Genomic DNA, 23,170 nt, shown 5'->3' with positions numbered 1-23,170 from the left:
TAATTGAAACATTTTGACAGATATTAACTCTTCCAACATCCCATTACCAAGAATACTCCTTTGCGTGTTGTATGTCGGTATTTGTATATATAGTATTCTCTCAAGGATTATAGAATTTATATCATCTTTATATAACAATATGAATGTCACAAAATTATCCTTGCAATAGAACCATTAAGTGAAATCGTAGCTTTTAAAATTGGAAATGTGAATAGTTCATCAATAACTAACAGACTGAAAGACTGCTGACCAAAGAGAAAAAAAGAGGATAAATGTCAGAAATCGAAAGAGTTTAACTGTATCATATCGGTTTTACCATTCTAATATATGTTAAATTCACAATTTTATGTGTATAATTTCAATACTGTAACCAGTGATGTTTCAATTTGTAGACTGTTACTTCCTAACTAATATATTTGATTTTATCTCAAAGATCCGTAATACTTTTCCAGATATAATCCTGAAATAACGAAGAACTAATATTCATTCATTCATTCATTCATTCATTCATTCACATTCTTCTGCCCAAGGGCAGGTCTTTCACTGCAAACCATGCATTCTCCAATCTTTTCAATTTTCTGCCTTCCTCTTAGTTTCCCCGTATGATCCATATATCTTAACGTCCTTATCATCTGGTATCTTCTTCTGCCACAAAGTTTTCTCCCGTCTACTATTCCTTCCAGTGCACCCTTCAGTAGGTACTTTCTTCTCTGCCAGTGACACAACCAATTCTTCTTTCTTTTCCTAATCAGATTCACCATCATTATTTCTTCACCCACTCTTTTCAAAACAGCTTGGCTTCTTATTCTGTTTGCCCATTTCACACGCTCCAATCTTCTCGATAACCACATTTCAAATTCTTCTACTCTCTTTTCTCCACTTCGTCATAATGTCCATGCTTCTGCCCCATACAATGCCACATTCCACAGAAAGCACTACACTAATCTCTTCCTTAGTTCTTTTTCCAGATTTCGGCAGAAGATTCTCCTTTTTATATGTTTTGCTACCCTCCTTTCTTTATTTACTGGAAGCAGATCATGTTACTGCTTAAAGTACACCCCAAGCATTTGAAGCTGTCCACTAGCTCTTCTGCCTCGTTTCGCACGTTTACCTTCTTTATTTTTCTTCGAATAACCATGACCTTCGTCTTGTTTGCATTTATTTTCATCCCATACTGCTCACTGGTATCATTTAGCTCCAGTAGTATATCCCTTAGTAACGTCACCTGTTTTGCTAACAATGCTATATCAACAACAAATCTTGTGTACTTTATTCTTCTTCCTCATACCGTATAATATATACCGTATATATTATATATATATACTTACATGTTATATAGGCCGCAAATAGTGTATTTGTCCAGTTTTACCCAATATGGAAATCTTATATTATATCTAGATCTACAAAAATCAAAATCTTTAACAGTAATGTGAAATTAGTTTTATTATATGGCTGTGAGACATGGAAAACAAGTAAAATTATACAAAATAAACTGCAAACATTTGTTAATAGATGTTTACGAAGAATTTTAAAAATTAGATAGCCAGATATAATCACAAACTCAGAACTATGGAAGATTACAATTCAGAAAGAAGTCACAAGAGAAATCAAAAGACGAAAGTGGAATTGGATAGGGCACAATCAGGAAAGAGGGTGGAGCAGTAGACAGATGGCTTTGGATTGGAACCCCCAGGGTAGTAGAACAAGAGGAAGACCAAAAAGTTCATGGAAGAGAACAGTTTTGGAGGAAATTGCTAGGGAGGGGAAAACATGGAGCGAAGTGAAGAAGTTGGTTACAAATAGGGTCCGATGGAGGCACTTTATGAATGCCCTATGCTCATGAGGAAATAGAGGAGTTTGGTTTGATTGATTACATATATAGGCCTATGTATGTGTGTGTGTGTGTGTGTGTCTGTGTGAAATATAGGAAAATTTATTCGAGACAAACTGGGATAGTACTGCCAATGATTCTTGAAGCTCTCTCTCTCTCTTTTCTTTACATTTGTTCCACGGTCACAGATCAGGTACAGTTCTGTAATTATAATCATTTGCTTATTGTATATATATATATATATATATATATATATATATATACATACATACATACTGCGTGTTCAGTTCAAAGTGTGTCATGGCTCGCTGTATGGCGTCATGTGGCTAGTCGTTGAGCCTACAGAATTCAATCTTCCTACACTTCCACAAAGGGGTATTACCTATGTGCCAGGGAAGTTGCCTAACAACTACGGCGTTCATTCTGAAGAGTACTTACCGATACGAACGGTAACACCTGTAGTGGCAGGAATGTTAACTATTTGGAAACACGTACTGAGGTGAGTTTTTTTCTTACTGTCGGGATATGTGGAGAGGGTTAAGACGATTACTTACGTATTTGTTGACATTAACTTCGACGGTCAACATGGACACGGAGCATTTGATTTGTGTTGTGGAATATTGCCGTACGCAACCGATGATAACAAATACCCTGCGTACGACTTGCTCGCGCAAAACACAGTTCGAAAGAGGTTACGGTAGCACACAAACTTTACAGACCGTCATCTGTTGCTACAACGTTCAATTATACCATACACGTTATCGAGTTGAGATTAAACGCCTTGATTAATAGGCAACTTCTCTGACATAAAAGCTGAAACTCGCTTCAAATCGCTGACTCACAACAGTGACCTCATGACACACTTTGAAATGAACACCCAGTATATACACATACATACATAGGCCTATGTATGTGTGTGTGTGAATTATAAGAAACTTTATTCGAGACAAACTGGGATAGTACTGTCAATTATTCTTGAAGTTCTCTATCTTTTTTCTTTACATTTGTTCCACGGACACAGATCAGGTTCAGTTCTGTAATTCTAATCATTTGTGTATTGTCATGTACCTAATCTGTGGTATCAATTTCATTTCAGTCACATGTATCCTTTTTGGTGTTGCAAATTCCACAAAAAATAGTGTGTGTGTGTAATCTATTTTTCCTTTGAAATAGAGACGTAGTAATTTCTTACTCAAATTATTACATTCCATACATATTATTTTTGGATAAAGTTACTTGTAGATATTGGATATTACCTCCAAGGAAAGTGTTACGCAAGTCTCTAGTCAAGTCAGGCCTGGAATGTGGGAGCGAACAATGGAAAGTGAAAAAGGAACACAGTAATAATATAAATGCAGTAGAAATGAACTACCTTCTACTCGATTCTCTCTAGAAGAGGGCTGATCCGAAATACGGAAATAAGACGCCGGATGAATGCATAAGAAGTCACAATGGAACACAATGACAAGCGGATGCAGAAATTCATAGTTTGGGAATGCTCAGCGCATGCCAAAATAGAGGCGACTACAAAAATGTAAAAATGAAAGATAATGGGCAGGCTTCGAAGGGATAAACCAAGACGTTCAAGGAATGAGGGTGTAAGGAAGGTAGAGAGAGAAGTTATGGTTTATTTGACGACGCTCGCAACTGCAGAAGTTATATCAGCGACGCCGGATGTGCCGAAATTTTGTCCCGTAGGAGTTCTTTTACATGCCAGCAAATCTACTGACATGAGCCTGTTGCATTTAAGCACACTTAAATGCCATCGACCTGGCCCAGGATCTAACCCGCAAACTTTGGCATAGAAGGCCAGCGCTATACCAACTCGCCAACCAGGTCGACGTAAGGAATGTATGCAGGATAGGTACCTGGAGTTGCAGGACGCACCAACTAGCCAGAACGGCTAGAAAGCGCTCAGGTGTGTGAAGCCGAAGTGGTATAGTGTTGTTCCGGAAAGAGATTTCGCTCATTGTCAGATTAATTCCTTCGCCTTTTCATTGTTATCAATCGAAAGCTATTTCCGAGGAATTACTGTACACATTTCTCCTTGATCGAACGTGGACATGTTTTATGTTACTTAGGCCCGGTTTCTTCAACCTTTGTTAAAATGTACCTGACATAGCGTTAATTAACTGTAAGTTAAAAGTATGAATTGCTGTTAAAAATATTGCTTTTCTTCAACTTTAAATTTCACATTTTAACATTCTGTTTGTTAACTCTCTGTTAGGATCAGAGATTCTAGAGTTAACCATAACCTATAACCAAGTATAGGCTCAATTTTATTTTCTGAACTCTGACAATTGCGATTCTCGCTTGTTTCCGTTGTTTGATTCAGAGAGGATAGAAGTCTTTCTCTTCTCTCAGGTTTGATTTCTCCTTCTTTCCTCGTCTGTATCACAATAGCGTGGAGCGGCTTATTGGTTTTGCTGTTATGAAATGGAAAACACTGGAACAAAAAGAAATCGTGGGACTAATTTCTCTTCGTTCGAAAGAAACCTTCTGCTGGAAATTATTTCGCAGTATAAACCAATTAATGAGAATAAACAAACAAACGGATCTAAGTTGAAAGCAAAAAGTGAGGCTTGGCAGAAAATAGCCTATACCTTTGTGTGAATTTCTGGTCTGTCAAATCACATAAATCATACCCTCTGTTTATGTATTCATGGATATCTAAATAATCCAGATATACAAGTTCAGCATCTAACGCACCAGCCATATTGGATACTTCTATGCTAACAGAGAGTTAAATGATTTACCTGCATGAAATTGGGTAGTTAAATTAACATGGGTTTTAACAGCCTGTTAGTACTAACAGCAGAGGAGTTTGATTTGAAGAAACCTGGCCTTAGTACAGATAGATAACACCGGCTGAAGAAACGTTAGTGCATTAATATACAGCTGAATTCCATTAAGTGCAATTAAGTTTAGTTCGGGTTATACAGTACACATTCATATTATAATCTCGAAAAGCAATAAGAAACGAGCAAAATTGTACAACATTATTTTGTTTGAAATATCTGAAAGAAGAACCCCTTGACATGAATGACATTACAAAAGTTTTATGAATTTGTAACATAATTCTTCTGACAAATATAAGGGAGCGGCCACCAGGTAGTTCAGTCAGAGCTGCGCTCGGGCGTGGGTTCGAATTCCGCTTGAGCTGATTACATGGCTTGTTTTTTTCGAGGTTTTTTCCAACAGTAATGCGAGTATCAGGTAATCTATGGCGAATCCTTGGCCTCATCTCGCCAAATACCATGTCGCTATCACCAATTCCATCGAAACTAAATAACCTAGTAGTTGGTACAGCGTTGTTAAATAACCAAGTAAAAAAAATAAAACGTATTCTATAAAAATTAGTAAAAGGGGATTTATTTTTTGCGATTAGAATTAAAATAACAATTCTTAGAAACTTGTTGGGGTTTATAATGACAGTGTACACGTTAGGCTTTCACAGCACGTTTAAATTTATATGGACAGACCTGAGAGAAACTCAATAACAATTAAAACTCATGATAATTTTATTGATGTTTGAATTTTAATTAATGTCGTTTAAAGTTAGTTCATTAATGTTTTAGGAAGGTTGCTTAAGTTTCTTACGGGAAATTCAGAAATTAAGTTATACGCATGTTTGAAAAAGTATTCAGTAGAAATCATTATAATAGAATGTCCATATTTTCTATGATAATACTACTCTCCGTCGAATAAAACTTTTCTATTTTAAGTTAGACCATAACAGAAGTTTCATAACTCCACTTCTCTGTTGAAGGGGCTAGACTTTAATTTTTCTTTTCTTTCCTCATGAAACTATATTCACAAAGAAGAAGTTGTGTGGTACAGCTAGTCACAAAATCTTTAATACCTTATCTTTAAAAGTATGATATAAGGAAAATAAATTGCATAGTTTTCTTGTCAATTTTATCGTTACAAGACACGTTCTCAGAAAGTTCAGCCCCAGGATGTCTGTGAATTGGAGTATTTCATATACAGTAGAACCTCGATTATCCGTCACCCTATTAACCGATCAGCGGATTATCCGACTGTCTTTCTCTCACTCTATTCTTTCTTTCTTTGCTGCGGAAAAAATATGTAGTTCTATACCTTATATTAGTAGCCTACCTATTCTTTTCTAGAGTCTATTATTATAAGTCTTTCTCCTTACATATTACAAGTGCACTCCCAGCAATAGGAACAGTTTACCGGTAGGCCTACTTGAAGGTGTTTTCCCAAATTGTAAAATAATCACTACCTGCTTTCAAAGAAATGGTCCCTAAAACTTCCGCAAATTTTAGAGCAAAAGCGTGCAGCATTCAGTTCTTGACCTACTGTTCGAGTGCTCGTACTTCATAATTTCTATGCAAAATACCTTCCAGGGGTGTCAAAAGTGTTTTGCTATGTATCAAAATAAAAATACAAATAAATAATTGACCAGTTTGGGAAAAGAGAAATCGAGGCTCCTCTCGCATCAGAATACGAGATTGGCATTACAAATGTCAGCGATTTAATTAAAAACGAGAATGAAGTGTATAAAATCTTTAAATCTACAACAAGAAACATCTATTATTGCTATACTTCCACAAAAATGAACGCAAGGAATTTACTTGGCTCTTATAAAACCACTGTTGACAACCGGACTTAAATACCGGTAAACTTCTGATTCATTATCTAGCATGTTAAACACAAGACCACGGTGGAAATTATGAAACTGTGTTATGCACTTAATTTACGAAAACATTTTATGATACGGATTATCCGACTTCTTCGATTAACCGTCCAGTCCACCCCCTTGATTACCGCGGATAATAGAGGTTGTACTGTATTACGTTATGAAATGCGACTTTTTGCAGAATTTTATCTTCATTATATTGGTCCGTCATGCCTGCAACTTCAAATAAAATCCATTTAAAAATAATTTTGAGTCGGGTATTTCTATTCAATTTGTTGTCAATTTTTGACAAAGAATATTTGTATATTATTGTCATTCTTGTGACTACAACTAAACCATAGACCGTTCGCCAGGGAACAGATTTGGCTCAAGTAAATACTGTCAGACTGCTACTGTTATAGACTGGACACAACTGCCGAGGCAAAAAACTAAATAGACTGTACACTTCCTCTAGAACGAGCGTGGGAAGGTCTTGTGTCTCTTTATATAGGATGGATCAAAAGGTTGTTCCCAAACTTACGGAGCATATAGAGTGGTCCATATACAACATTTATCGAGTAGGAACCCACCATCCGGGAAGTAATCCTGAGTCAGTACAAGGCTATGAATGTTAGGAAGTACATGGTGGACAACAGAGGTCTGCATCGGACGTTTTCGCTCGAGCGCCAAGTAGTTCATAGCATAATCCGATAGGTAGCGCACATGCATGATGGTTAAAATTGTCACGAGCGATAAATCCTCGAATGGTATAAGCCGAGCATTAGACTTTCGTTCTTGTTACAGTGATGAACTGTGTAGTAACATCATAGATGTTTATCATTTCAAAACTTTGCACTGTTTAACTAACCTCTCCATAGTACAACTACAAAACTTGCTTTAAAATGTAATATAAATGTTGTAGGTAAATGTTTCCCCCCCCCCACACACACACAGGAGTGATTTTGTTTTTGCCACATGTGATAGATGTTATTGGATGTAAATGTAATTATTATTATAAACGTAGAACACAATCACGATAATGCATGAACTGTATCAAGTTTTCTAGTAATAATAATAATAATAATAATAATAATAATAATAATAATAATAATAATCTCGAATAATTAGTGTATCAATTTTTGCGTCTGTAACAGTTGTGGAGCATGATTATTCGTGTTATTATATTTTCTGTGATGTTATCTCTGTACTAATATTGTTATTAATCTACTGCTATATCAATAATATTTTGTAAAACGTTGCTACATTGTCGCAGTATATAGGCGGAACACTATGTTTGGACCTATCATATTATATACTGTATGTGGTAAATCAAATATTGAGTAATTATTAATTAGCAATAATAACTGTATATCGAAGTTTTTTCAAACTATTTTATTAATAACTTCATGTTCCTGTTTTGGCACGTTCCACTGACTGTTCCATTAAACGTTTGTCATAAACGCAGAAAATAAAGCCTTATTTTTACCGAGTGAGCAAAACATGTGTATCTTATCTGTCGCTTTCCATGCAAGATAAGACATGTCGGTGAGATGACCTTGTACTGTGCTTCTATTTATTACGAGCGTATCACGACCGATCGTATCTCACTCGAGGGTGCGACACTCGACCGAGTTCAAGCGAGCGATTTAACTCCAATGCAGCTCTCTGGTGGACAACATACCGATGAAGTAATAATTAGATTTCGAAGTTGAGGTATCACTCGGAGAGATAGTATTGGGGGGAGGTGAGGAGAACAGGCTAGAACTTGTTTACTTTTTCCATCTATCGGATATCTTTTGAGATGCCTGTCTAGATCTGGTTGGAGGTTTCGTACGTATTAGCACTGGGATTGGGAGAACATGAAGTCATTGCGATGTCGAGAACGAAATTCAATTGGAACAAATTTGTAAATGTAGGTACGTTAGTAATTTTATTTCACAAAAAAAAACCCCCTTATTTATTTATTTATTTTTCAAGAGACAAAATGCGTCACAATTGCTGACAAAAAAATGAGCCTTAATTATTGTAGATTAAAAATTTATAACGACATGACTTCGAAGCATCTGTATTTAAAAACTGTAACATTAAAATTGAAATTAAACATAAAAGTAATATGTAGGATAGACTACGCTATTTCATTTACTATCATATTTTTCACTGATATATTTTACCTATCTTATGATTTTCATAGATGATATTTCACTTTAATTCATTTTACTCTCTGTTTACTTTCATTATTAAGTTAACCTAGAAAACATTCGTTCTGACTTCTTACTAACAATAAATTCTTATTTTATTTTCATTTTAAGTATAATTTTATCTTCCTTTCTTCTTCTTCTTGTCCACACCTGTGGAGTAACGGCTAGAAGATCTGGCCGCGAAACCAGGTGGCCCGAGTTCGATTGCCGGTCGGGGCAAGTTACCTGGTTGAGGTTTTTTCCGGGGTTTTCCCTCAACCCAATATGAGCAAATGCTGGGTAACTATAGGTGCTGGACCGCGGACTCATTTCACCGGCATTATCACCTTAATCTCATTCAGATGCTAAATAACCTAAGATGTTGATAAAGCGTCGTAAAATAACCTACTAAAAAATATCTTCCTTTCATGGAAATAATATATTAAACTTCTGTATGCTCAACTGTACTCCCTCGAATTTTGCTCATACCGGGGTTAGATTCAAATTAAATAGAACATACTGTTATCTAATAGTTATTTAATATTAATCTTATTATTTTAAGACAAATTGTCCCTCAAACCCATTAAGAGCAAATGCTGGGTAACTTTCGGCGCTGAACCCCGGACTCGTTTCTCTGGCATTATAACCTTAATCTAATTCAGAAGCTAGATAACCAAAGCAGTTTATAAATTGTCGTAAGAAACATTTACAAAAAGACAAGTTTACTTCTGTGAGTCACACTTTGTAATTACTGTACATTTACAAATGCATGTTCTGATTTTACAATAATTCCTTTGTAAATAGTATTGCTATAAATAATTATTTATAGAAGAACGTTATTTTTCTACACCTGAGAAACGATGCTACATTGTAATCTAACATAATATTTACATTTGCCCTGCAAGTGAAGATTAATTTTTTTTCCCTTTGTTGGGCCTATATTACGTATTATAACAGCTCCCTCCATTTGACTGACATGGTACGTGTATGAGGGCAGAGGACTACCTTGTCAGTTGCTATGTAAACACTGTTCTATCCTGTGTACACCAACTTCGAAGTTTAGTAATAAAATAGACTACTGTATTGAACGAAATACGTACTGCAGGTACATGCTTACACATCAACGTAACAATTAAATTAATGTAGAATAGTACAGTACATTACAGCAAAAAGTTTTCGGAATGGTTTTCAATACAGGCGTTGTATCTTCGAAGGAAATTCTAGCGCGCTCTCCCCAATACCGCAGGCATCCCCCGAATCACATCAGATGCTGCAGGCATCCTGGCCAGTTCCCGGGAGAAGCGGCTCGATTACTCTGCCAGCTCCCTTCCATGATTTGACGCCTCTCGATTACATACAGTAGGTTAGGGTCATAGCAAGAGCCTCGATTATGATTATGAGACACCGGTAGACGATCCGTAAACGTTAATGGCCAAGATATTTGTATAGATTTAAAATTGCTAGCTATTAGAATCCTACTGTATGTATACAAGAATGAAGAAATAAAGTAATCAGCAGGCTTAGAGACTTTAGACCCGATAGAAGAAAACAGTGCGATTTCAAGTTGGAAAGCAGGACGGTAGTGGGTGGGGGCAGTGAGGGTAGCGACCTACCTGTCGTCCCATGTGCTTTATTTACTCAGTCATACTCATAAGCAGGCTTAGAGACTTTAGACCCGATAGACGAATACAGTGCGGTTTCAAGTTGGAAAGCAGGACGATAGTCGGAGGGGGCAGTGATGGTAGCGACCTGCCTGTCGTCCCATGTGCTTTATTTACTCAGATACTCATAAGGCAGGTACTGTTCTGATAATAAAAACAGTCCCGTACGCCTAGTTCACGTTGTCAGAAGAGAGGACAGGAGATAGCAGTCTAGTTTTGATGTGTGCATGTGGTTATCTATCTGATTAGTCGAAGAATATAATTAACAGTATACTGTATATGCCAAAAGTGAAATACTCTAAGACGCATTTATTTGTGCAGGAGTTCAGAAGTGATTGTTTTGAAGTGAATGGGGACCATGTTACATTAAATTGTGTCATGTCAGACTAAGGGGAGACAAAAACGATACATTGGGACCCATTGTAACTCCCAGAACACATTTCACATATAAACATTTTGTCTCTTAACACAGAAGAAATTCCACCTGTGACAGACTAACGTATAAATAAAGAATCCGAGTTCTTCCTAGTTCTATGTGAAATGATGGTGGCTGTAAACATGTAATTTAATAAAGTAAATAACCCTAATTTCAAAGCTTTCATGGACAATTATACCAAGAGAATAGTCCCTACTGACTCGACGTTTCGGCAGATTTACTTGAGAAAGTGATAAGATAGAACATTAAGTAACATTAGACAACAAACAGCAAATAATAAAATCTGGGTGCCGATAGATGAAGCCACTCATAGTCGGAACCCTCGTGACTGACAATTCAGGAAAAAAAATTCTAACCAGTGAGGTTATAGAAAACGTCAATTATTCGTCTGCTGAAGCTCTAAGATTAATTGAGGAGATAACAAAAGTAATTCATCAAGAATCCGCTACACCAGCTAGTAATCGTGTTAAACAGAAATTAAGCTCAGTTTTGTGTAAAAACAGTGGATATGCCATATTCTGTGACATAAAAGACATGCTAGCAGGGAAGAAGTCTACGGACACTCCTGGGGTAGCGAAGGCAGATTTCAATAATTTAGTGTTTTATCGTTTTGCACCCATTACATCATGTGATGTAGAACGGAGCTTCTCCCAATACAAATTTTGTCTTGCCGACAACCGAAGAAAATTTAGTTTTGAGACCTTGAGAATGTGTGTTGTAGTACATTGTAACAGTTCAAATAGTATTCTGGAAGATAAAGCTGGAAAATAAACAAGTTGAACAGAACATAAATTCTCGTTACATTAGACTATATTGTAAATATATTGTATAGGTTATATTGTGGGGATATCATGGATTGTACATTATAAGTTGTGTATATTGTGTATGATTCTTATGTATGTTGTGTAAGTACTGTATTGCACATGTGCTTATGGAAGAAGCCGAAAAGAAATGCATATTAATTTATTTTTAAATTTTCGCATTATAGGTTTGTATTTTAATCTACGTATAAATTTTTTTTGGTCCTACAGAATTTTTCTCCTCTTACAATTATTTTATTTTAATGTTTGATAAATTAGTTTCCTTTCTTTGGAACGTCACTGTACAGCACCAGAAGACTGGACTGAACTTGGTTTCATGTACACATGTCTCTCCTTCTGCCGACTCCCATCCACCTCAAACACAGTGACAAAGCTGCCTATAGTATGGACTTAGTAAACTTGTTCTATCGGGTCCAAAATCTCGATGTCTGCTCATAAGGCAGGGAGAGGAGGTACTGTTCTGATAATAAAAACAGTCCTGTATGTCTAGGTCACTTTGTCAGAAGAGAGGACAGGAGATAGTAGTCTAGTTTTGATTTATGCATGTGGTTATCTATCTGATTAGTCGTAAGAATATAATTAACAGTAAGTATGCCAAACGTGAAAGACTCTAAGACGCATTTATTTGTGCAGGAGTTCGGAAATGATTATTTTTAAATAAATGGGGATCATGTTACATGTAAATTGTGTCATGTGAGACTAAGGGGAGACAAAAAACGATACCTTGAGACCCATTGTAACTCCCGAAAACACATTTCACATATAAACATTTTGTCTCTTTAAGAGGGAAGAAATTCCACCTGTGTCAGATTCACTTACAAATAAAGAATCCGAGTTATTCCTAGATCTATGTGAAATGATGATGAAGAGGGATGAAGAATAACTCTTCTCGGGTTCTCAGCCAGGTGAGTTGGAGATTAGCTTCCAAGCTTTCGACGGCTAGCTCTGCCATCTTCTTCAGGGACGAAGAAGATGGCAGAGCTAGCCGTCGAAAGCTTGGAAGCTAATCTCCAACTCACCTGGCTGAGAACCCGAGAAGAGTTATTCTACATCAAACGCCGGGAAAGCCTCAAGTCATACAAGAGGGATGAAGTTACAGGAGAATGGAGAAAGTTACACAACACAGAACTGCACGCATTGTATTCTTCACCTGACATAATTAGGAACATTAAATCTAGACGTTTGAGATGGGCAGGGCATGTAGCACGTATGGGTGAATCCAGAAATGCATATAGTGTGTTAGTTGGGAAACCGGAGGGAAAAAGACCTTTGGGGAGGCCGAGACGTAGATGTGAAGATATTATTAAAATGGATTTGAGGGAGGTGTGATATGATAGAGACTGGATTAATCGCTCAGGATAGGGACCAATGGCGGGCTTATGTGAGGGCGGCAATGAACCTCCGGGTTCCTTAAAAGCCAGTAAGTAAGTAAGTATTGCACATGTGCTTATGAAAGAAGCCGAAAGGAAATGCATATTAATTTATTTTGAAAATTTCGGATTATAGGTTGTTATTTTATTCTACGTAAAGATTAATTTTTTGGTCCTACAGAATTTTTCTCCTCTAATATTCATTTTATTTTAATGTTTGATAAATTAGTTGTCTTTCTTTGGAACGTCACTGTAGAACACCAGCAGACTGGACTGGTCTTGGTTTTGATGTACACATGTCTCTCCTTCTGCTGACTCCCATCCATCTCAGACACAGTGACAAAGCTGCCTATAGTATGGACTTAGTAAACTTATTCTATCGGGTCCAAAATCTCGATGTCTGGTAATCAGTGAGCCATATTTATAAATTAATAAGTCTAGAATTTAACAATTTTTGAAACAAGAAAATATATGGATTTGACTTATTAACTATAAATTTTGTTATCGCAGAAATGATAAGGTTTCAAGTAAAGATACTCCCACTATAGGCCAAATCTGCCCACAGGGTAGCGGGAGTTTAAATCTGTCATGTTTACAGAAGATCAGCAAATGGGAGTAGGGATTTCAGTACTACGTGCCCGCCGCTCTCCAAAAAAATACTCCTGATACTCATTTCTGTTAGAGCAGCGATGGGCATTTGAGTGCATTTGCCCTCCGTGCGCACGGGGAATTCCAAGTGCGAGCGTTGCAGCACGCTGTATTGTGCCAGCAGCTACAACAGATCTCACAGCTTTTAAATGAGCTGAATTTAGGACTTCAGGGAAAAGAAATTCTTAATACACAATTTTCAGCTAGAATTGCAGCTTTTAAGGAGAAATTGCTGTTATGGATAGGCTACGTCAAATACAAAAGGGGAATATATATCATTTCCCATCCTTATCTAAGCGCATAGAATTTTGAACAAAGAAAATTTCGAAATGTACGCATGTATTCTAACCGGTCTACTAGAGAAATTTACATCAAGATTCTACGATTTAGGTTGTCTGGAAATGGATTTGCGTATTTTTGCTACAAGTTCTAATTCCAACTGACGTCCCCCCTTCATTATAGTGTGAATTGATTGACCTGCGATGTGATCGAGAGATGCGAGCGAAATATGATTCAAGGTCGAGTCTTATGCAGTTTCATGACCGATTTCCAAGAGGACGCTTTCCCAATCTGCATAAGCTGTGTGAGAAAGTTTTGTGTTTAGTTGGTTCCACTTATAGATGTGAACAGTTATTTTCTAATACGAAAATAAACAAATCTCAAACAAGAAATGATGGGCTTTTAACGGCAGTTCTTCGCATAGCTTGTGCTAATACAGTTTCTCCAAATCTTGAGAAATTGAGTAATATGAATTAATGTGCAACAGACATGTTTTGTTTTGTGTTTAAGGGAGTGTTTCATTACTTTGTGTTCTTATTTAGTTCGGTAGAATAACATTTTCTTTTGAAACATACAGTACGTACCGCAACTTGAATAAATCGGTTTCCGTGCACTCTATAAGCACATTTCTCTCGTAGTACACCGTGCAAGCACAGGGTGCATAATTCTGCCCAACCCTGTGTTAGAGGATGAATAAATCCAAGGACCATTGTGGCCGCAAGTATCAGATAAATTGAGAAAATCAATGATCCCATCTGGAATCGAAGTCGCTACCTTCCGGCTTTGTAGCTTTATACCTTAACCTTAATGCTATCGCGCGCCCTCATTATAAGGCTTTACTGTTCGTAATTATCTAAGAATTTAATAAAAATAAGCTAACTTGTAACCAGGGCTGTAATGATTTAAATTAATCCCGCGTGCAAGTACACAGTTAAAAATACATAAAATGATGAAAATAGTAAATATGAGAATACAAGTGAAATGTGGTCTGGTACAGGCAGAGTGCACATGTGGAACAGTATAGGCCATTCGTTATCTCGTGAAACTTAATTGCGCGTGAGGGGAAGAAAAAGTAACTGGAATGTTTCCTCCTCTCTCACTATTATACAGGGTTTGCATTTTCAAAACTTCCCATTCTAAATAACTTATAATTATTTAAATTGAATTCAATTTAAACAAAAAAAAATACATAAATTTAGATATTGAGGGGAAGTGTGAAACCAGGCTTAATTGGATTTTAGATTTCACCTCCTATCCTCAGCCTCCCCCACCTTGACATTTCAAATGGAACCGTATATTATTTTTATGCTTACATATGAAAGGACACTCAATTGTTTATACACCTTATTCGTTTTCGCATTTTTTGTTTTCTATCGCTGCCTGGCAACCTGTATTTTTGTTATTATCATTTGATTGTAGAATGAAAACACAGTTTATTTTGTGTATTTTTCCCAAACTTAACCAATAGGGATGATTTATGTTCTCTCTTGAAGGATATACACAATTTTAAAATAATGTAATAGGGCCTATACAAACACAACTATTACTCGTACATGAAATGCTCAAGAGGTTTTTGTAGCTTTATTCCCTTCAGCTCTAAACAACAATAAGAAACATAAAAGTTGTCAGGCAACGATAGAAAACAAAAGATGCGAAAACAAATGAATGAGGTGTATAAACAATTGAATGTTCTTTCATCTATACTAATAATAAATCTGTAGCCTAAATGTTTCTGGTAATTTTCGATTTTACAAAAATAATTGGTCCTAACATATATAATTAATCACCCTGAAGCCGAAAATCGCTTTTTTTTTATTTTTGTTTGTATGTATGTCTGTCTGTCTGTATGGTTGTTACCTTTTCACGCGATAATGGCTGAACCGATTTCGATGAAAATTGAAATGTAAATTAAGTCCCTTATAACTTAGATTTTAGGCTATATGGCATTCAAAATACATTATTTAAAAGGGGGGTTTATAAGATGGTCTGAATTAAATAAATCGAAATATCTCGCTTATTATTGATTTTTGTGAAAAATGTTACATAACAAACATTTCTTTAAAAATCTTTTCCGATAAGTTTTAGTCTTTGAAAAATTTTGATAGGACTGATATTTAATTAGATAAATGAGTTTCAATATTAAAATAACTGCCATCTAAGGCGGTGTAATGAAATAAATAAATTAATTCGTCTATAAGGGGCCTTGGTCAACAACAATCGAAAGCTATGAATCATAGCCTACAGATAATGTTTCTGTGTTTATATGAAGTAATATCGGAAGCTAAATTGACCGATTTGTGTAAATAATTATTATTTCACCATTGGAAAGTGTAGTTTGTCTATATGGACATAATGCTATAATGTTATTACAGTAACTTCGGAGTGAATTGAGGACAGGTAAGATTAAAATAGCTTCTTATGCACAGGAAACTTGATAGGCTATTCTGTATATTCGTTTCCTGTATTTCTTAAAATAATGTTTATCTCAGAGAATTAACGAACAACGAGAGTGTATTCATTTAGTATGCAGTAATAATAGTTTAGCTTAACATTCCATTATTTTATAATCCAAATTTTAACTATGCTCAATTGAATCGTGTTAAAATACATAAAATACATATGTATTAAATGCAATGCAAAAAATTGGGCAATGAGCCAAGCAGATTATGTTGCGCTATTGTAAAATAAAATTTGTTCCTCCTGAGATTCAAGAGCCCCCATAACAAGTTAAAAACTTAATTATCGGTGTACATCCGTTATCAACACATTTTTTGTATAATATAATATAATATAATATAATATAATATAATATAATATAATATAATATAATATAATATAATATAATATAATATATTATAATATAATTTTAGTTATTTTAAGGATTCAGAATCATAGTGGCCCAAGCGCTATTAGTGAATACGTAGAAAACAAGGGTTAAAATTAAGTTATTATCATAATTCAATGGAAACATATAGCAAGTAAAATAAAGTATACACATTCAATCTAAATGATATGTCAGTCTTCATTAAAGTATGGATGCATGTAATAAAAATTAAGAAACATGTTAAAGGAATTGTCATTCCACCAAATGAGTGGTCTCTGGACCAAAATGATCATATTAACATATTAAACGATTTATCCTTCTATCAAACACGAATCCTCCCTGGATCAAATGTCCTATTTTAATTATGTAATTACTTTATATTTATTTCTAACGGGTGCAGCGGAGAACACGGGTACGGCTAGTATTTAAATATAAAAATATAAGGGTGGCATTTGAAATTTCAAAGTGGAGTGGCTGGAGGGTTGGGGTAAAGTCTTAAATGCAAATAATCCTGGTTTCAGACTTCCCCCTCAATAACTAAATTGACGTGTTTTTCTTTGTTTAAATTGAAGTCAATTTATATAATTAGTTACTTAGACTGGGAAGTTTTAAAATGAAAGCCCTGTATAAAATATTAGTATTACAATGGACCTATACATTTGCGTTTTCGTCCTCCTATGACTGAACGACAAACTTTGTACTGCATTGCTTATTGCCTAATTCCTTCACAATATTTTATTTAATGTTTATTCGTTGGAGCATATTGTTTCCGTTGTATGCACTGAACAACTAAACTCCCGGTACCTTCATATAACACCGCCTCCTTAAGATCAATGTAATCGGTGGTTGTTTTATGCTCAGTGTAAACAAGACTGCATGACGTAGACCAGTAGTCACAACACTATATGCACATAACTTTTTTTTTGGGGGGGGGGTTCCGAAACCGCCAGCCCTGCTCGTCACTAATGAATACACATCTCTGTTCGCCCTTATACCCGCGCGCTCACCAGCTGTCTGTCTGTCTGTCAATGAGGTGAGAGGAGGGAGAAAGCTGCTATAGATTAACAAATCGAACTGAAACCCTGACCGAGTTACTAAGTGAGCGCTGGCTGTCTTGGGGAGGAGCAAGTGAGAAAGCACTGGGAGGAGGGAGCGACCACTATGCTATGTACTTTCAGGTTCACTCACAGTTTGTCAAACCTGCTAACAAAAGCATTGAAAGATTGACTAGTTACCTGCAATGCTAGCATAATGGAACCTTCCTAGCCGACAGTCGAGGCAAAAATGAAGAATTCGTTATTGTGGTAATACTGGAGAGTCGTTGTTCTATTGGTCGCGATGCCCACACACAACCTCTGAGATATTTACGTGGTGATTGGTGACTGAATGACGAGGAGCGAGGGAGAGAGAAGAAAGAAAGAGAGAGATTCCAGAAGTTGGCGTGTTTTACGGGGTTTCACTTGAAGTTGTCAAACTATAGTTGCAACGTCTCGCTCTGGCCCTGTACCTTCCACGTGCTTTACTAGAGACGTCAGAAGTCATTTCTTTACCTGCGATCGGCTTACTGATATTGTAGAATAAGATCTGCTTACCTGAGGTACACAGAAGAGCAGTGCGAACAGCCAGGCGGTCCAAACCATGGCCCGCGAACGGCGGGATGTCCACGAGCAGTAGGCTAGCGGATGGCACACTGCTTGGTAGCGGTCGAGCGCCGTGGCCATGAGGATGTAGGCGCTGAGGTACGGCCCCAGCGTCTGGCCGTACTTGACCAGTTTGCAGAGGATGGGTCCGCCCTGGAAGCGGTACGTGATGTCCCACGCCAGCTGCGGCAGGACGGACAGGAACGCCGTGCAGAGGTCGGCCACGCTCAGGTGCAGGATGAAGTAGTACATGCGCGACAGCTTCTTGCGCGGCCGAGCGGACAGCGCCAGCAGCACCGCCATGTTGCCTAGCACCGTCACCAGGAACATGATGGTCAGGGTCGCTATTTCGGCTCTAGCCAGGGACTCGTCACGTTCCAGGTCGTTGGTGTCCTGTGCTGCAGTCCTGTTCTCCGAGTCCGACTGTGCTGTCACATTCCACACTTCCGGCGCGAGTGTAGTCATCGTGAGGGTATATTGTCGAAATCACAATCACTTCACGCACTTGCTTGGATTATAATATTCACAAATATTTTCATTATATTAGTTCGCTCATATTCGGTATGACCTAGTCTTGAGATCAGCATCTTAAGAAAGATCAATAACGATGTAAGATGAGCACTTTTCCAAATATTTTTCTCACGATGAATATGAAAACTTGAGTTTTAGGCAGTAAATATATGAATAACTTGAAAATATATTATGTAAAGTGCTAAATTTAGTTCAGTAGATGAAAGTATATTATTTCAATTTACTTTTTTACACGATAATTTTAATAACACCGAGTAAATATTTGTCTTTAATTATAAATAAACAATTATAAGTAAAGCTCCTTAAACATTTACGAAATTTGATCAATCACTTGTAATATATTTTGAGCACAACAATGAAGACGACACTTATTTGTGACCGTAAAGAAATAAATGAAAGCAGGAAGATAGATATCCTGCAAAACACAACATTTTATAGTGGAGCACAAATTCAGCATTCCCCAGATTGTTTACATATCTGTTATATTTTTTAATAATCTTAATTAAATTTCTTCTCTTAAGTTTACTATCAAGTAATTTTAAGTTAGACCTCAAATGGAAGGTCACACGTTTCACAGAGTTAAATCAACGCATTTGAAAATATTTTGCGCACAAAAATTGAAGCGAAATATATTGCGAATAAAAAGGAATAATAAATATAACTTGAGATATCCTGTTAGCTATAAATTTTTATGGTATAATTACGTTTAATGATAATGTATTCACATTATATATGTTTTTTGTATAATCAATTTGAGGTAACTCAGAGGAAAACCTCTAAAATAATTAGGCTAATGACTTACAAAATTATAGAGCTTACTAACACAAAATTTAAAAAAAAATTCTTGAAGTGGCATTTACACCCGGCAACAAACAAGGAAAAGGAAACTTCAGGATAAAAACCCTACAAATTTCAAGTGTCGCTGGGGGAGTTTTGTTCTAAGTTCGTTATATCCTCCGTAATTACGTGGCCGCGAGGTAACTAAAATTTACTCGTTTATATTGTATTGTTGATGGCTGCTGGAAGTTTGCATCTGAAATACTGCTGGAAACACTTGTAATGTTGTGGGATTTGCCACCTGCAGCAAAATTGTTCAACTCAAACCAGGAAACCTAGCTACCTGTAAATATAACAGGCAAAGTTGGACGCATCATACTTCATTTTATACATTCACTTTAAAGTATTGCCAACTTATCTTAATTATTTTAATTTCGGTCCTTACTTTCGATTAAGGACAGTTAAGCCTTAATTTCGTCATTAAATTTCAACACTTCAAATTACAAAGTAAAAATATTAAGCTCAATTTTCTAAATTACACCACAATATTCCGAAAATGAATTAAACGCCTTCCAAAATATCTTGAACACAACAATATACACAACATCGTGACACCAAGAAGTAAACAGACACAAAAAGGTTCGTGGTTTGTACATTTTAGAGAACTGGAGACGCATAAACATTTATTCCACACTACATTTTCCGCCCACGCAACAGGATCCTTCACCGCTATAGAATGTGCAGTTGCATTCTGAGGACTCCATCGGAAATCCGCCAACGATTGTCGTTCAACCAATCCCAAATTGTGAAACTCATTATGCTTGAAGAATTAAATCACGTTGTTTCATTACATCTTCTCATGAGGTGAGCGCCACATGACAACAGAAGACAGATTTGTAATCTGTATATTAAGTTTCACTTATAGCGCAAAATTCCGTGGTCGATTCACTTATGTGCTTCTAATGCGAAAAATTTCTGTGTCACACATTAACACATCTGTAGGTCATCACAAAGTCTGTAACTTCTGTAAAGGCGTCGCACTGGTGTCATGTCTCACCAAAAACAGCAGCTTCAACTGTAAAGAAAAGAAATATAAATTAGTTTCATTTACATTACATTGATGGTACGCTAAAAAAAAATACGTCCTAAATCCTTCGGAGAGAAATTCAAGAAGTCTGTATTGTAGGCTTAGGGCCAGAGCTAATTCGTAATTTCCACATTCCATAAAAATAACTACTGACCAGATGTTCAGCACCACTCCAGGTTCCTGCTTTGCGACCGGTTTTGTCTGACTAACGAATACTTCTGTAGGAGAACGTCTGGGAAGACCGCAGTGGTCTCTAACGGACAAAGAGGAAAAGTAACTCGAATATATGGGAACAGGAAAAATAAGCGATTACAAAAATGATAAAACAAAATTCTGTATCTGGGATACACCGGTACGTCGAATAAGTCATGCAATTATGGAAATGAAGTAACAGTTGCGTTTTTAACTGGTTTATTTTACTTTCGTTTTGATGATACTTATTCATATTGATATTTACGTGCACGTCCTAAGCTTTAATGAGGGACGGCTTCTACTAAGCACCTACGACTCGACGCTGATGTTAAAGCCTTGGGTTTTCTGAATCGACGCATGCGACGTGCGAGGCCCGCCTCGCACAAATCCGGACTACACGAGAGATAGAGAGTGGTTTCTATGGCTGCGAGGTGCGCAGACCTCGCATCTCGCAGTTATAGAAACCACTCACTAAAGGCGCGTCTCCACTATTAAACATTTAACAACTTGTTAAATATAACATGTTGAATTTAACACGTATATGGACATTTCAAGTCTCAATTGACTTAACATGTTAACTAAGTATGTTGAATTTAACACTATTATCATGTTGGCGTGTTTTCCAGCAGAAATGGAAAACATGTCAAATCAATTCATTTGCTCGTGCAGCGTCGGTACAGTTCGGCAAAGTTTGTACAGTTTCCATAGCAACAACTGTAAGTTCCGATTTTGTGGCCCGTATCTTGATTATTTTTATACTATCATTGGTCCTTGGTGTTGGCTGTAAATTGTTCGAAGTAATGGAGTGGACAAAAGAAAATACATTACAATAAAATTAATGCACTGATGGAAAGGCCTTGTTTGTGGGATGTGTCTGCAAAAGATTACACGGGCAAAACTAAGAAGGCCGACTGTTTTAGAGAACTGGAATCATTATTCAATTTTTCTCGAGAATGCAATAGAGAGTTTTCGCACTCTCGTCGTACGCTAAACGTTAATGCTATGTTGATGTCAGTAATGGTCGTATTTGGTGATGTATGTTAAGGTTCGTAAAACTTCGGAAAGAATAATTATACGATATTACCCACTCCTTTAACATCTATCATGTCGTAGGTCCTATGATAATCAATCGCGCTGTAATTTTTTTAAATTGAGATGAAATGGCTGCTCTTAAATTGTGTATTTCTTTGATGTAACAGGAAGTATTTTTGCAGCACTATATTAAAATCGTGTTCTGACATTCTCAGCAAGTTTTTGAATCCAAATCGATACTGTATCCAGCTTTAAGTTCGTTTAGAATGTATCCTGCACAGTGTCTTTTACTAAGATATTGCCGCATCCACATTCTCATTTTCTTCCTTTTCAAAGCCTTGTAACAAGCAATAGAGGCAATTAAAAAAGTCAGATCATCATCTGAGTCCATTGTCCAAGGTTTGAAAATAAAACACTATCTATATTAAAATCTCATAGACTGTTTATTGTGGACTACGCAAAGAAAGTCAAGTGTAACATGTTTAACAGTGTGGACAAATTGTTAAATGAAATTAGCATTAACATGTTCAATCAACATGTTGAAATGTTAACGGTAAACAATTTAACATGCTATTGTTAAATGTTTAATAGTGGAGACGCGCCTTAACTCTCGTGTAGTCCGGTTTTGTGCGAGACGGGTCTCGCATCTCGCACGTCGCATGCGTCGGTTCAGAAAAACGAAGGCTTTATAGAAACCACTCACTATCTCTCATGTAATCCGGATTTGTGCGAAGCGGGCCTCACAACTCGCACGTCGCATGCATCGGTTCAAAAAAGCCAAGGCTTTACTCTACGTTATTGCCGCGCATGCAATGTTGCCAACCGTGGAAAGATTGGTCCAAACGAGACACCATTTTTGGTACAATCATAATGTTGATTGATAGTAAAGATAATAGAACCTGGTCCAAACTTCCTGCGTCGCATTTCATATGATACCTAGAAATTGAAACTGCCATTCGTATTATTAGGGGTGGGGATCGGGTAGATAGCATTTGTTTATACCTTCCGACCATCAGTGCACTCGCGTGTACCAATCAAATTGTGTTTCAGGAAGGTACCATTTCAATTCATAATTTCTGCTTTTTGCTGCTTCGTGTAATACTATATTAATCTCCGTGTTAAACATATCTGCCTATTAACGTCAAACACTAATGACAAATTATAGTGGAATACTGTACATAATTCCGTTACGTTTTGCAAAGCTATGAAATAGGTTCCA

At 36.6% G+C, this 23,170-nt stretch overlaps 1 protein-coding gene and 1 long non-coding RNA gene across 2 annotated transcripts in view; both read right to left on the bottom strand.

Annotated features, from left to right (window-relative positions):
• Positions 1-19,478, bottom strand: part of LOC138693411 (oxytocin receptor-like) — a 118,299-nt gene extending 98,821 nt beyond the window's left edge. The window contains exon 1 of the mRNA XM_069817357.1: positions 18,285-19,478. Coding sequence (XP_069673458.1) covers positions 18,285-18,797 — 513 coding nt within the window. The 5' untranslated portion in view covers positions 18,798-19,478. The remainder of the gene's footprint in view (positions 1-18,284) is intronic.
• Positions 19,479-19,732: 254 nt separating this feature from the next.
• LOC138692805 (uncharacterized) overlaps positions 19,733-23,170 on the bottom strand; it is an 839,199-nt gene continuing 835,761 nt past the window's right edge. Inside the window, exon 5 of the long non-coding RNA XR_011330136.1 lies at positions 19,733-20,715. This is a non-coding gene — a long non-coding RNA (uncharacterized lncRNA). The remainder of the gene's footprint in view (positions 20,716-23,170) is intronic.

The sequence above is a fragment of the Periplaneta americana genome, chromosome 17, assembly GCF_040183065.1.
Source record: "Periplaneta americana isolate PAMFEO1 chromosome 17, P.americana_PAMFEO1_priV1, whole genome shotgun sequence".
NCBI lineage: Eukaryota > Metazoa > Arthropoda > Insecta > Blattodea > Blattidae > Periplaneta > Periplaneta americana.
This window is presented reverse-complemented; position numbering and strand designations above follow the sequence as displayed.